Source organism: Sarcophilus harrisii, chromosome 5 (assembly GCF_902635505.1).
Source record: "Sarcophilus harrisii chromosome 5, mSarHar1.11, whole genome shotgun sequence".
Lineage (NCBI taxonomy): Eukaryota > Metazoa > Chordata > Mammalia > Dasyuromorphia > Dasyuridae > Sarcophilus > Sarcophilus harrisii.
Window position 1 is genome coordinate 26,941,434 of NC_045430.1, and position 16,704 is coordinate 26,958,137.

The 16,704-nt window shown below is 35.5% G+C and overlaps 1 protein-coding gene across 3 annotated transcripts in view; it reads left to right on the forward strand.

Annotated features, from left to right (window-relative positions):
* IKBIP (IKBKB interacting protein) overlaps positions 1-16,704 on the forward strand; it is a 31,593-nt gene that overhangs the window by 4,360 nt on the left and 10,529 nt on the right. For all 3 annotated transcript variants that reach the window (XM_031938539.1, XM_031938537.1, XM_031938538.1), the window contains one exon: positions 14,730-14,847. In XM_031938539.1, the coding sequence (XP_031794399.1) occupies positions 14,730-14,847 (118 nt within the window). The remainder of the gene's footprint in view (positions 1-14,729; positions 14,848-16,704) is intronic.

The window sequence follows — 16,704 nt, forward strand, 5'->3', positions numbered from 1 at the left end:
AAATCACATCTGGAGAAGGGAAATCAGCTAGTTTGGCTGGTTGGCAAATGACAGGTAGTAATGTGTAATCACAGCCTCCAAAGATTGACTGGAGCCAACTTGTGAAGGCCATTTGTATTTTATCCTAGTGGCAATAGGGAACTATTGAAGCCTCTTGCACAAGGGAAGGATTAAACCTGTGTTTGAGGAAGCTTCTTTTGGAGGTTTTTGTAGGAAATAGATTAGATAGTGGGGAGGCCAAATACAAGAACGATATTTCGGAAGTTATTGCAATACTCTAGATAATAATGGTAACTAGTATTTGTACAGGCATACCTCATTTTATTGCACTTTCCAGGTATCGCATTTTTTACATATTGAACATTTGTGGCAACCCTGAATTTAGTAAGTGTTGACGTTCTTTTTTTAACATCACATGCTTTCGGCATGTCTCTTTGTCACATTTTAGTAATTGCAATATTTCAGACATTTATAGTATTATCTTATCTGTTATGGCAATAGGTGATCAGTGATCTTTGATGTCACTGTTGTAATTGTTTTGGGACAACACTAATCATGCCATGTAACACATCAGACTTCTTTGATAAACATGTGTTCTCATTGCGCCACCACAGCTATCCCCTTGTCTCTCTCTTCTCTGACCTCCCTAGTCTCTGCAACATAACAATATTGAAATTAGGCCAATGAATAACCTTACAAACATTTCTTGGATTCATGTGGGGAGAAGAGTCAGTATTAAGGGCAAAGATCGTTTTTGTCATATTTTAAGAAACTGCCATCGCCTTCTCATTCTTCAAGCATCATCAGCATCAAACCAAGAGCCTCCAGCAGCAAAAAAAAGTTAAAGCTCACTGAAGGCTCAGATGATAGCTAGCATTTTTAAGCAGTAGGGTATTTTTTAACTAAGGTATATACATTTTTAGACATATACTATTGCATACTTAATAGACTACAGTGTAGTATAAACATAACTTGTGCATATATATATATATTTATACTGTCAAAATTTATGTGACTAGCTTCATTGTGATGCTCACTTTATTTCAGTGGTCTGGATTCAAGCCCACAATATTCCTGAGGTATGCGTATAAAGGATTTTAAAGTTCATAAAGCACTTTACAAACATCTCATTTAATCTTCACAACCCTGTAAGGCAGGTGCTATTATTATCTGTATTTTAAAGGTAAGGAAACTGAGGCAGATAGAGGTTATATATCTTACTCAGGATCACAGAGCTGACTCGAGGTCCAACTCTCTGTATACTATGGTGCTATTTTGCTGCATGGTAGAGAGAAAGAATGCAAAGAAGTAGAGTCATGTGTGACCAGTCCAAATTCTTTTCTTATCTAAGGATGTTATTGGAAAGAAAGTAAAAGATGTGAATAATGTTGAGGCACAACTGATTTGGATGAAACATGAAGGGGACTTTTAGGTTGTAAACCTGGATGAATATGCCCACAGAAACAAGAATTAGGGGCACTAATGCACTGTAGATAGAGCTGTAAACTGGACTGACCATTCTGGAGAACAATTTAGAACTATGCCCAAAGGACTATCCAATTATGCATACCCTTTGACCTACAGCAATGACACTACTAGGTGTGTATTTCAAAAGAGATTGAAGAAAAAGGAAAAGGGACTTATATTTACAAAAATAGAGCAGCTCTTTTGTGATGTCAAGGAGTTGAAAACTGAGGGGATGTCCATCAATTGGGGAATGGCTAAATAAGTTGTGATGTATGGTTGTGTTAAGATACTATTGTGCTATAAGAAATGTCATGATAGTTTAGAAAAATCTAGGAAGAAGACCTAAGCAAACTGATGTAAAGTGAAATGAGTAGAACTAGGAACACTTTGTTCACAGTACCAGCAATTATGTAATAATAAATTAACTATGAAAAATTTAGTGTTTCTGATCCATACAATGATCCACAAAAACTCCAAAGGACACATGATGAAAAATTCTGTCCATATCCATAGAGATAATTAATAAACTGGGTGTATTTTGAAGAATATTGATTTTTCTCTTTATTCTTCTTGCTTTTCCCCCCACAAATGGCTGATATGGAAATATGTTTTGCATGACTTCATATATAAAGTAGATATTGCATTTTTTTTGATTTCTCAATGGGTTGGGGGGCAGATAGAGGAATAGAATTTGGAACTGAAAATAAAAATAAATTAACAGAGGGAAAAAACAGAAATAAGAGAGTTAAGAGAAGGAATTAGATTTAGGAGAAAAATAGTGAATTCTTTTTCAGACATAATGAATTTGAAATGACTATAGGGCATGCAAGTAGAGATGTCTAACAGTTAGTATACAAAACTGAAATTCAAAAGATAGATGAGGCTAAATAGATTTAGGAATCAGCTGCAGAAAAATAGTGATTGAATCCTCAAAAACTAATGAGGTCATTGAAAGTAACAGAAGAGAGAACAGTGTATAGCGCCTTTTCACTTTATTATTACAGGCCACTGTTCACAGTGCCACACACATCCCCAAATTGATACAAGCCAGCTTTTTTTTTTTCTTTGTGGTTTCATACTTTACCTTTTTTTGCAACTAATTTTCTTTTTTATAGTATTTTCCAGCTATATTTGAATTACACTTCCAATTACATGTAAAGATTCAGTATTCATTTTTGTAAGATTTTGAATTCCAAATTTTTTTCTCCCTCCTTTAGCTTCCCCTACCCAAAATGACAAGCAATCTGATATATATTTTATATGTACAATACTTTAACATATTTCCATATTTCATGTTGTGAAAGAAATCAGAACAAAAGGGAAAAAACCATGAGGAAGAAAAAAGCAAACCAAAAAAAAAAAAAAAAAAGATGAATATAGTATGCTTAGATCTTAATTCAGCCTCCACAGTTCTCTCTGGATGCAAATGGCATTTTCCATTCCAAGTCTATAAGAACTGTCTTAGATCAATGTGTTGCTGTGAAGAGCTAAGTCTCACACTTTATCTTTGAATGTGGCAGGTTTCTCTATCTCATCTGGAGAGTTAAGCTCCTGAACAATGATAATACATGATAACATGTCACATATTATATATGATAAATTTTGTAATAATTTTAGGTTGAGAAAGTACTTTCCTCATGACAATTCTCTGAGACACATAGAGCAAAATGTTTGCTATCGATCACCTTACCCTTTACTCAATTTGGAGAGGTTTATATAATTTTTTAATAGCTTATACAAAAATTGTTGTCTTTTTATCTGCAAACACTACTGCTTATGTCAAAGTCTGTTAATAGGATTTATGCAGATCTTGATAAAAGTAGACATATTTTGTTGAATTTTCCAACTTTTTTCTGTGGTGAACCTAAAAGTTAAAAAAAAATCAATCATCAGCCTTTGCTTTTTTAAACAAATTCAAATGCTCTTTCTGTTTTGTTTTTTTTCAGTTAGTGAAGATAAATGAAATTTTAGGAAATATATCAAGTGCTTAACGTATGTTTGATTTGACTTGACTGTCAAGTTCAATTAAATCTTTACACACTAGCTTAGTTGTCTTATCCTAAGCATGTCCACTGAATTTCTGCCTACCTCAGTTTCCTCATTTATGAGATGGAGCTAATAATAGCACATACCTCCTAGATTTGTTGGGAAGATAAAACGGAATATTTGTAAAGCACATTGCAAACCCTATGTAAATGCTTGTTATTATTATTTTTATGTGCCAAACACTGTGCTAACTGCTGGAATAACTATAAAATTGTTATTATTTTATTGGTTGGTTTTTCCAAGTCTTTTCTTACATTTATTTCATGTGATTCTTTAAATAGTAAAACTCTTACCCTATCTTCTGAATAAAGTGACTTCATTACATCCTGGGTTTTGGGAGAATTTAGAGTAAGACAGGAGCTTTGAGGTCATCAGGTATAAAATAATTTTCATTAATTTTATTATTAATTTTTATTTTAAACTGTTTTCTTTCTGGAATTTATTATTATATGAATTATAATATTATTATAACTTTGAAGTTATACTTTTTGAAAGTAAGTGTGCTAATGTATTTAGGTAATGTACATTGTATTTATTTGTGCATTTGTTCTCCAGTTGGCATTAATGCCAACTAAGGCACTCCAAAGGGAGTGCCCCTACCTACAAAATCATGGATCCTTAAATTACTGAGGGAGGGGGAGGGGGCATAGAGATTTTTGTTGTGTTATCCCAGGTAGTTAGTTAATTGAGGTCAGAAATCATATCCATCTTTGTTTTCTGCTATATTTAGCACAGTGTATTTAAAACTTACAACAAATACTTAATGCTTGTCAAGTGAAGGAATTAAATTTTTATTATGATGCCTGACTTTGTTTCTATATTCCATTTAGGCAAGATAACCCATTATTAAATAACCTTTTATTTTTTTCTATATAGAATATTTGATTTTCATACAGGAACATAAAATGCAGCCATTCCTATTACAGAAAATAGATTGCCATCCCTTTACCATACATTAACATCTTCAGCATAGTGAGTTGCCATTGGAGCTCAGTAATTTGAAAGATTTAGCATCTTCTTCAGTAAAATCTGATGCTGCTTATTATCTCTTGTGATCTAGAGTTCCCCAAAAATACATTCTTAATTGAAAGCTCATATTTAGTTTTATGACTTCACAAAGTCCTACTCTGTCAAATAAATTTCATTTGTACAGGAAACCCCAATAGAAAACTCAAGTGCAAAGACAAATAAATATATTTAAAAGGATCTATTTATTCTTAGAGATTTACCAGGTTGTGCCTACTGTAGACAAACATGCTACACTCCATATTTCAAAGCTCTGTGATTTTATCAGCAATATAACTCCTTACATTGTACATCGCAACTACTCTCTGACTTAATAAAGAGTTGCTATGGCCAGCCTGGTGATGAGGATCTTCAGACTTAGCTATATTGGTCCTCAGAGAACAGACAATTTAATTTACCACAAGGACTTCAGCTGACATTCTGGTGAATGGCCTTCAAGAGTTCATAGTCAAGACCATGCCAAAAAGAGAGACAGGATGACTTTCGAAATTGCTGAATTCCTTAGGAAGATTTTATTTAAACTCAACTTTTCCTGAAAGATTTATTGCTGGAATAAATGAGATATTTTTTAAATGTGGGTGTAAATCCCATCTGCCCATAAAGGTTTTGCCAAGCATAGTCTTATTATTTTTAATTACAAGGAGATAGTCTTTTATACGTTTTTGGTTTTGTTTTGTTTTTTTGCTAAGTTTGCAGATATGTTTATAAGGAATCACATAATGCCTTCTATGGCATCAAGTTTAGTGATTTTGCTTTCATACCCATGACATAAATTAAAACACTGTACAGGTGACTTCTCAAAACGAGTTTCATTAGCTATCCTATTTCCCTTCCTGATGGAACATGTGCCCAGGCTTGTAGCTGCTCTGTAAGAAATACAATTTCAGAATGGAGACCCTTTCTAAAATGGAGTTATGAGTTGATTTAGTTGGCCTTTGAGGGTTTTTGAAATGTCTGATGATGTCTGGCACATCTGGTAGATTGTGTAAGACAATGACAAGCTGAAAAATGGCCAGTTGAGAATAACCAGAATAGTTAGAGGACCAGAGACCATGCCATGCAAAAATATAACAATAGAAAGAATTAGAGATGTTGGGGTGAGAGAAGAACTGAGGCTATGTGGAAACAAAGCTATATTCAAGTATTTGAAGATCTGTCATTATGGAAGGAACATTCAGATTGCTCTGCTTGGTGTGTGTTAAGAGATCAGAACTACAAGTGATAGGTAAAAGTGTGGAAATTTCAGCTCTGTGTAAAGAAAAAACTTTGCAACAATCAGAAACATCCCAGGATAGAATTGGTTTCTTTATGAAGCAGTTGTTTCCCCTCTCTGAAAGTCTTCAAGCAAGGACCAGATTTTAATTATCAGGAATACTGGAGAAAGGATTCTTATTCAGGTAGAGATTGGATTAAATGGCCCCAACAGTTTTGCCTAGTGGAAAACTTTATATTGACTGTGGAATAAAAGATAACAAAATCAAAGGAAAATATTTAAAGAGACTGAATATTAAAAAAATATTTTTTTCAATAAAAAATTTCATTTTGACAGCATCTTAAGACAAAAAAGTTACATTAAAATAAACTTTATATCTTTCAAATATAGTGAATGGAAAATTGGTTTTTAAGATCAGAAAATGGGTTCAGGTCCCACATGTCAGCTGTATTACCATCAAATACGTGGTCCACAACTCTCCTGAATATGGCCCAAGCCAGACCAAAATATAATTGGGAAATATTTAACAAAATAAATAAAAATAGGGTGAAACTTAGATAATATTAACATGTGGTTTTCTACATTAAGATGAGACCCATGGGTATCTATACACACGGTTTAGTGGCTCATGTTTCCATTTGAGTTTGACACCATTGCCATAGACAGCTCCCAGAGAAGGTGACAACTAGCATTGGTAAAGTTCCCTGTGCCATTAAAGTCACAAGTCCAGTCCACACCTTTGTCTAAAAACTAAATATTTGGAAAATATTTGCCAATGTTGCTTTGGCCCGTTTTATCATGTAACAAAGAATTTTCTTTGTTGCCTCAATAATACACTGGATGGGGCAGCTAGGTGGCCCAGTGGATAGAGCACCAACCCTGAAGTCAGGAGGACCTGACTTTGAACATTTGAATTCTCAAATGTGTCCTCAGACACTTAACACTTCCTAGCTGTAGGACCTTGAGCAAATCATTTATCACCAATTGCCTCAAGGGGAAAAAAAAGAAAGGAATAATACACACTGGAGCTATACCAATAATATCACTCCTGAGATTCCCAACCACCTACTTGTATATACTTAAATATAATTTAAGACCCTTATAAGCTGATACTATTTTAGCCTTCCTTCCCTGGCACATGGAAGGTGTTTAATGCTTGCCAAATTGACTTAAATTTAATTCATGCCACTAATTGGTACTGGTGACACTAATTCATGCCATTTAATTCAGTAGCCAACCCCATTTTGAGACTATTAATGTGTTGTCTGTCTCTCAAGAAGTTGAGTTTTCTGAACAATAAAGAGAGTTGGAAGGCATAAAATAGGCCAGTTATGATCTATAATTAGCATTCTATAGCAAGGGTTTACTAGTTTCTTGAATTAATACTGGAATAAATTTAACTTTAATATCTTAAACATCTTTGATTTCCTCCCTCCCTCCTACTAATGTACATGGTAACCTCTCCACATATTGTAAACAAATTCATGAATTGCTGTAGACTCATATCAGGTCTTATCCAGAAATGAAGCTTATCTCAATTGAGCTCTCCACAGCAGAAAATTGAGAAGTGTCTAATTTAGCTCTGAAAATGTTATTTTTCTTTTCTTAAAGAACTTTAAATTTTTTTCTCATTCTTCATACTATATCTTTGCCCTCTTTAAGGCACTAGTTTGTTTTTGGTTTTGTTTTTTTTATTTAATAGCCTTTTATTTACAGGATATATACATGGGTAACTTTACAGCATTAACAATTGCCAAATAAGGCACTAGTACGTGATGGCTTGTTCTAGGTTAGGCAGCATCAAGAATCATTTTTTAACTAAGAGCCACATTACTTCTCTCTTCCTACCACGTTCCCTCATGCAGCAGGGCAGCTTTCTCTTGCAGTTACTTGTGTGATGAAATCTTAACCATCTGTAATCCCTTCAGGAGGTCTTTCTGAAGAGGAAGGGCGGTTCTGACACTTTTTTTTTTTTTTTAACTATTTTGATGAAAGTCTTTCCAAAATGTATAATACCCTTTTCTACCTTCTTGAAAAGAATCTACTAACTATAATTTTTTACCAGTTCTTGGTGATTGAAGGTATATGAGATATACAATTGAATGACTTTGGAGTAGAAACTTTTTTTAACAAGTTATGAAAGTTATTCTTGTTCATTTTCTTCTTTCTACTGACGGCAAAGAATATAAAAACTTCCCAATCTTCTAGTATAGGTTGCATGTAGAGAATGATGGTTTACCCTTACTCTTGACTGTTTCTCCTGGTCTGCTGCAGAAAATAATTAAAATTTGCCCCCCTCCCTGAAAATCATAATAGCATTATCAATATCATCGGTACCTCGATATAGAACACATGGCAACAGAGATTATGGCTTGCTTTCTGCTTGTAATTAGACATAGCATGGTGCTCATACAGTCTTACTGACAGTTATTTCCATTGAATAATTATCACTTATAGTAATAGTGCTTACAATAGCAGTCTCCACCATTACATTTTTTCCTTGATAATGTTCTTTTTTTTCTTGCCTAAAATAGTAAAATATGACTTAACCTGCCCTGCCTTAACATAAAGTTCATGAAGACTCCCCTCCTTAAACTGATCCCTGATAGAGTAACCATTATTCAAGATACTTTGTCTTTACCACTAACACAATAGACCCACAGTTAGTTCCTTATTTGCCACCCTCATTTATAGATCATCTGAGTAAACTTTGTCCTTAGAACATGAACAAGAATTGTCCTTCAGTATTTCAAGAACTCATTGCTAGGATGTTTGGGGCTGTGGGGCTTAACTCAGAAGATAGTAGATTATTAGATATTCAACAATCATCTATAGTTAAGCACCTATCATATGCTAGGCAAAGATCACAGAATCTACCGTGCTCATTTTATGGATAAGGAAGGTGACACTAAAATAGGTGAAGAAATGTACCCACGATCACACAGGTAGTAATTGGCAAGGCATGACTCTGACTTCATATCCGATCCTTTTTCTTTACTGTTGTGTGCTAATCCAGTTAGACTTTGGATCCTCAAACCAACCCTGAAAGATAGATACAATGATTATCCTATTTATAATTAGGAAACTGAGGCAAACAAGTTAAATGATTTGCCCTTTGGCAAAATTTGAACTTAAATCTCTCCTGACTCTAGGCCAACCCTGTGTCCCCTGCAATGTTACCTAGCTCCCTACCTTCAATCAGAATCTGATGAGTGTATATAATTAAAGAGTAGAAAGAGAGATGACTTCCAACTGGAAAATTTTAGGGCTTCCTAGAAAAGATGGGACCTGAATTCTGTTAAGATTTCAAGTGATCAGAAATGGTTTACATTCGAACCTCAGAGAAGAGCAGCAACAGTGGCAAATAGAATTCAGAGAAAGGACAGAAACAAAATCCATGAGGGGAAATAGTATGAAATATACTTCAGAAGATTAGTGTTGGACTTTCTCGTGTTATGAAAAGAGCATGGAACTAGGAAATTAGCATCTGAATCTTAGCTTCTGGAAGTTTTCTTCAAATCACAGAATTAGAAAGAACTTGGGAAGACCCCTTGTTAAACCCTTACCAACCTCTGCTTAACAATCGCCAGCCAAGGAAATCTTATCAATTCTTGAAGCAGGCCCGCTGTAATTATTAGGAAGTTTAAATCAGTGTCTGCCTCTCATTGTCTTTCACCCTTTGCTCCTAGTTCTCCCCTCTAGGAACATGCTGAACAAGTCTGTCCCGTCTTTCATATGATAGCCCTTCATGTACTTGAAGATGTCATGACCCTCTGAAATCCTCTCTTTCTCAGTACAAATCCTCTCTTTCTCAGTACAAACATACTTGTTTTTTCATTCAACTTTTCTTGGTAGCAATATAATCTTGAGTAAATCGATTTCTTAACTTATAAAATGAGAGGACTGAACTAAAGCTCTAAGATTCTTTGAAGTCCCTAACATACAATAATTATGTGACTAGAGATGTGGATGAAGATTACTTTTACCCCGCAGTTTCTGCTGACATGACATCAAACCACATTGTTCTTCAAATTCATCCCATTGTTGGATTTTGAACTGAATTACAAGCACAAATAGAATTGTAATTGCATCTTTATTATGCTCTGCATAATAAAGGGACAAAAATTCTTCAGAAAATCTTTTCTGTAATTGGATTTTATATTCTGAATAATTCCCTACTAGGATCAGTAAGGTAACACTGAAGACCAAGTTAAAAGTATTTGCACATACTACTTTCTCAGGCAGGAGAAGAATATTTCAGTTAAGTTTTGATTCTGGTGGTCAGACATAGATTAGATTGGGGTCTGTGAGCTTGAGGACAATGAAATTTTTCCATCCTGGAATAGTTTTATTTTACAGATGCCTGCAGCTTTAGAAAGATGCAAGAACAATCTTTATTCAACTGTAAAGCAAAGTAGAACTTGATTCAGCTTTCAGAACAATAGAGTTGGCTGGCATTGCCAAAATAGACTAAAACAAACTATATTGTTAAAGTTAAGGCAGCTAGAGTGCCAGGCCTGGATTTAGGAGAATGTGAGTTCAAATCTGGCCCCAGACACCTAATTAGCTAGATGACCAGGGCAAGTCATTTTACCATGTTTACCTCAGTTTTCTTATCGGTTAAATGAGCTAGAGAAGGAAATGGCAAACCACTCAAGCACCTTTACCAAGAAAACCTCAGATGAATACATAAAGTCAGACATGACTAAACATTGTAAACAACATTGTAAAAGTGTTCATAGGATAAATTAGTCAGAAATATTTTCTGAAAAAAGTGCTGCCATAATTTAATTGACTTTTTCAAAGTTGTAATCTAGCTTGTGTTGTGATTCACTTATAAATACTGAAACCATTCTTCCTAAAACATATAGTTTGGTTAACAGCACTTAATTATAAAAATACTTTGTTTTTCAGTGATCATTGGACCAAAAACAGAGCAGCCCTCACAACTTTATACTGAGGAACCATTCACATATAACATGGGTCTAATTATTCTACTATGAGTGGATTTGTTGGCTTCAGAAACAGTACTCCACACCTTTAAGATACTGAAAAATCTAAAAAGAATTTCAATAACTTGTTCTTCCAAGTCTTAATATGAACTGAATACATGAACTGATATATTGCAATGATTCCTATGCATTTTCTTTTGAAACTCTTTTGCAGAGCATATAAAAATGTTCATATACTCTCAATCTTTTTGCACTTCTTCCTTGTCAGTGTAAAGTTAAACTTGTCAATAAGTATTAAACACCTACTCTTTGCCAAGTACTATGCTACACATCAGGGGTTCAAATAGAATGAATGAAGCAAAACTAACTGAGAAAGTGCTTACATTCTGCTGGGAGTGAAAAATACATGCATAAAGATATACAAAACAATTCTAAAGAGAATAAAGATAATATAATTAAAAACAATATAGTTTAAGATAGAGAGCCCCAGCAGTTAGAGGGATCAAGGAAAGCTCCGTATAGAAGGCAGTGCTTAAGATGAGTTGTAAAGGAAGAGAGAGATGTTCAGGGAGGACTAACACCTCCTGTGTGAGAGCTTGCCTGAGAGGTGTTCATCCATCTTGGATGTTCTTCTTCCAACCAATTCTCACCTATGACTCCAAGAAGCTGTAGCCACAGTGGCCACACCCTGGTAAAACTGTCTTGGCAGACAAACCAAAGCAGATTGTGGGTAATGAACAGGACTGAAATCTATTGGTGACTTTGGGAGGTACCTGCCCCAAGCGTGTGAAGTCTTCTTCCAGCAGAATGGGCACTGTGTTAACTTACAGTTTGGTCAGACTCCAAAGACACTAAGATCATCCATTGAATCCTGGGATCACCAGTCACCTTGGTTTTTGTCTTGCAACTCGACTGCAGGGACTAGAAGAGAAAATTATATTGATGATTTTGTACAACTCTATGTCACTTCAACTAATGCCCAAATGGTGAGAATGATGGTGTTTTCATCAAAATAAGGCAGGTTTGGAAGAGGGTTGGATTTGGGAGAAGGGATAATGAGTTCTGTTTTAGAACTATTGCATTCAGTGTATCTCTGGAACATCCAGTTTGAAATGTCCACTAAGCAATTGGTACTGTAATACACACTAAGGAAGACACAGGGACTGAAAATGTATTTCTGTGTGTCATGTGCATCAATGTAATTAAATACATTGGAGCTGATATGAGGTCACTGTGAGTGTAGAGAGAGAAGGAGAAGAGGGAACCTTGGAGAATCCCCCCAATTGGGGGATGTGTCTGAGAAGTGGAGAAGAGAGCAGTTTCAGTTAAGTGCTGGTCAGATGCCTGCCACATGATAAAGAAATGTCTTATGCTTTCAAGGACACTATTAAAGTGCAGATGATTTTCTCTCCCTTCCCCCAGGAATCCCCTGCTCTATACTATCATTAACCCTTCTGCCTTGTTGTCTTTTCTCTCATTTCTTCTATCTCCTATTAATTTTGAACTTTCACACAAGCAATTTGTATGTATGTTATCCACATTCAGAGGACTCCTGTCATCTTTACACCAAACCAGTCACAAGATGTTGAATGTAATATTCTGGTCTTTGCTTCCTCAACTTTGTTTAAAACCCTGAAGAAGAGTTAAGAAAACATTATCTGTTTCCCCCCCCCCTTTTTTTTTTTTTTTTTTTGGGAGAGGTGGGAAAGAGCAGGCGTGGAATATTGCGCATTCTGTCAGATTCAGCTGATGTCGAACTGATTTTTTAAAAAATATTCTTTGTTACAAGAAATGGCCTACTGAGTATATGGGGAGGACATGTTAAAAATGAAGATGATGGACCTGGTCTGGTATAAAAGCTTGAACCCTGTTTCTGGAGGAAGCTGAGGTTAGAGGATTTCAGAGCTATCGTGGGGTAGGCTGATCTAGTCTTTGCTTTAAGTCTAGTGTCAATATGGTGGTGAGCACTTGGAGCCCATCAGGTTGCTTAAGGAAAGGTGAACCATTCTAAATCAGAAACAGTACTGGGATTAGACCCATATGTGACCCTTGCATTTTTAGACTAGATGAGATAGGGAGGCCTAGCCCTCCTCCCCCAATCCTCCAAAAAATAGAAAGAAGGAAAGGTGGGAAGAAGGGAGAAAGGAAGAAGATATAAAGACCAAAAATACATATTTGTTGAGTTGATTATTGGTAGATTATGTGAGACTACTTTGCACTTGCTCCCTCCCCGAACTACTCCAGAAGCCCAAGGGTCCTAAAAACCTTGTGACCAAATAGTTGAGGGTTCACTATTTCTAGAAATTTGATCATTTCAGTACAGGATTGTGCCCTCTTAACTAGCTAAAATTAGTAATATCTAACCTCTAACTTTTGGATTGGCAGATTGGGCTTTTGCCCAAACATACATACATATACAATATATCTTGACTTTCTGACATATATTTTCACTACGTATTTGGTTTTTGAAAGGTAATTAAAATTAAGTGACTTGCTCAGGGTCACACAGCTAGGAAATATTAAATGTCTGAGGGCATATTTGAACTCAGGTCCTCAGTTCAGGGCTGGTGCTCTATCTACTGCACCACCTAGCTGCCCCTGCTAGTTAAATGTTAAGTGTCTTTGGCCACTTTGAACTCAGGTCCTCGACTCCAGGGCTTGGTGCTCTGTCTATTATACCATCTAGCTGTTCCTCACTGCATATTTAGGTATGATTACTTGGATAAAAGAAAAAAAAGTCAGGAAATGATAACCCTAAGGGAAATGTTAATAAAATTTTAGCTTGAGAAAGTGTACAGTCTAAGTAGGATAATCAGATTTCATAGAAATCACTTGGAGACTCTCTTGTTTCATTACATCACTAAATTTAAGTGTTCAGATAAACACTCCTAGAATTCAATAATACCCTCTTAATTATATCTCTCCTATTAGTTTCCTCTCCTGCATTCCCATGGCCACCACTAATACAAACTCTTTTTACTATTACATGACTTCCATTCTCTCCACTCACCAAACCATCCCCAACTCTCCTGCCAGATATTCTCTCTTCAAGAGATGATAGTATTTCTCTGCTCAAAACTTCAAATGGGTTCCTATTCCATCCAGCATTTAGATCCTTCATAGTTTCTTCCTGCCTATTCTGCCTCTTCTTCCCCCACCTCCTCTTGTCCATGATGAATTTGTACATCCTCTAAAGGCCAACTCAATCACAGGGTCAGAGGTGGAATGGTTTAACTTTCCATTACAAAGAAGAAAACTGAAATCCAGGGAGTTTAAAGGATTTCTCAATGACACACAGATATTAAGCAGCACCATCAGAATTTGACTCAGAATTCATCCCTGGCTACTAAAACCTTCTGCCATGGCTACAGTTACCACCTTCCAACCACCCCAGACAGCCAGTATACCACCTACCTTTGCCTTTATCTCACTGAGGACATTGTTGAATGTGTAGCATGTGCTTCTTATGTAGCTACTTCTGTATGTGTCATTCCTGCTTCCTAGACCATACATTAAATAAGACTTTTTTAGTTAAACTATGTATCTCCCTGAATGTTTGGTATAATGCTATACACAAGTAGGAACTGGATGTGTGTTTAGTTTGATTGAATCGAATAATTTTCATAGTTTAGAAATTACAAGTTTTATGATCACTTTTAACTATTCAATTTAATGTTCAGTTATCAGTTAAAAGAATATTGTGTTTAATAATTATACTGTCTGATAAGATTTTCTCACAGCTTCATATAATACAGATTTTCTTCTAAATCTAAAAGGCAGCTTGGTACTGTAAAAAGAGCCCTGGCTGAAGATTCAGAGAAATTCAAATCCTACCTCAGCTATTCACTGTAGCCTCAGAGACGTTGGGCAAGTAAACTCAAGGCCCACTGGCCCTCAGCTCTAAAAAGGGATAATACTCAAATCTTGTGGATTTGGAGTGTGTTTTGCAATCTTAATGCAACATTGGTCCTTTTTGAAATGTGTAGTGTACAGTCTTATTATTATTGTTTTCTTATCTTTTGCAGGTTTGTATTTCAACAGTCAGAAAAGTTTGATAATGTAGAAAATAAATACCAGCTACTGAAATTGGAAGCCACAGAATTCCATAGCCTTCAAAGTCAAGTCGATTTAATTTCTGAAAAGGTAATAATTTCAACATAGGAAAATTTGGGCAAAGATTCCTGTGCTTAAAAATATGAAAGTATTTTATCCAAATGTACACCTGAAGAGTTTTACATAAATGTCTAATTTTTCATTATAGTATAGACTCATACAAAAAGCAAAATTTTATTAGATCCTTGTTGGAGAAGGGAAGCAGGAAAATACAATGAGTTTTGTTTTAAATATGTTGAATTTGAGGTTCTGGTGGGACATTTGGGTAAAACTAACCAACAGGAAGTTGGAAATGGGGGACTGGAACATGGAGAAAAATGGGAACTAGAAATGTAGATTTAGAACTCATCCATACTAAATTGAAGACATGAGAATATAAAGTTCCTTACAGAAGGGAGATGCTTTAAAAAAAAAAAAAAGCTTCAGGAAAAACATGAGGGAGCGCTAAAACTAAAGTATTAAGGGAGATGGATAAAAGGGTGTAGACAGAAAATTCATAAGAAAACCACAAGAGTATAGGAACAGGACCCGAAGAGAAGAGAGTTTCAAAAAGAGGAGGGAGGGAATCAGTAATGACAAATGCTGCAGAGAGACAAAGGGGAAAGGAAATAGAAAAGACCACCAGATAGGACAACAGAGAATTCATTGATGATTCTCCAGAGAATCTTTTATGTAGAATATGGAAACCAGATTGTTGGAGAATGAGGAATGGAAAAGTTGTAAAGTGGAAGCATTGAATGTAAAGTACTCACTCAAGAAGAATGCCAGTAAAAGGAAAGATGAGACAGTATTTCCAAGAGGAGTAACTTAGGAGTAAAGAAGTATTTTTTTTTTTAAGAAAAAGAGAGATTTAATATATATAGCCTAAAGTAAAAAAGCTAATAGAAAGGGAGAGGTATAAGATGCAAAAGAGAAGATCTTAGATAAAGAACAAATTACAAGAAGGGTAGAAAGGATTGGGATAAAGGCCATCAGGTTTGCACTTGGAAAGAGCCATACTACTCCTTTTGATGCAAAAGGAAAGGATGGGGGGAAAGACATCACATCTAATTGTTGTGGACAAAGAAATTCTGGTCAGATTCAAATTCAATACAGTATTTAAGACTGAGAAGGTGTGGGACACAAGGAAAGTGCACAATATTTGAAACACTTTTATGGTCACAGGATTGCTACATAATCCTGAGGGACTGATGTTGGTTTTCAGCATGTTAAGACTTGAGATGATGTCAGAATATTCAAACAGAACTATCCAGCATCTAATTAGAGAGATCCTGATGAGAGAATTTGAAGATTTGGGAATTAGCTGTAAAGGTAATATTCTAAATTATGAAAATGGGTGACCTCCATGAGAGAAATCTTAAAGCAATGACTCACACCATGCCTTTGATCAAAGGGTAGCCTTAAACAATTGGAGACACCAGGAGAGAGGCCATGATCCACTGCAGGCTTCATTAATGAAATCTAGGTTAGCACAGGGCTGGTTATCTCCTATACCATCTCTTTGTGTATGAGAAATAAATTCTGTATGTCCCGAAGCTATCTGTTAATAAAAGCTACCTCTTTGACCCGTAAATTCTAGGTACTAAAAATTATCAATCTATGAGGAGGTTTACCAGTGTACCCAGAGGCATGTCAGAATTTAAATATAAGAATACTTTATTATTAGGTAAGTATTAAAGAATCTGAGAGAGAGCATCACCTCAGTATAGTTGATTAAAAGCTGGACTCAGACTCAGGAAATAGGTACATACTGGTCACAGGCGGCCATTTAAACTCTTAACACTCCCACACAACTCTTCTAAGAATTAAATTGAAGAGCAAGGGGGAATTTGCAACTGTCCCTACACCAACAAAATCCCAGATCTAGACCAAAAATTATAGGGGCTT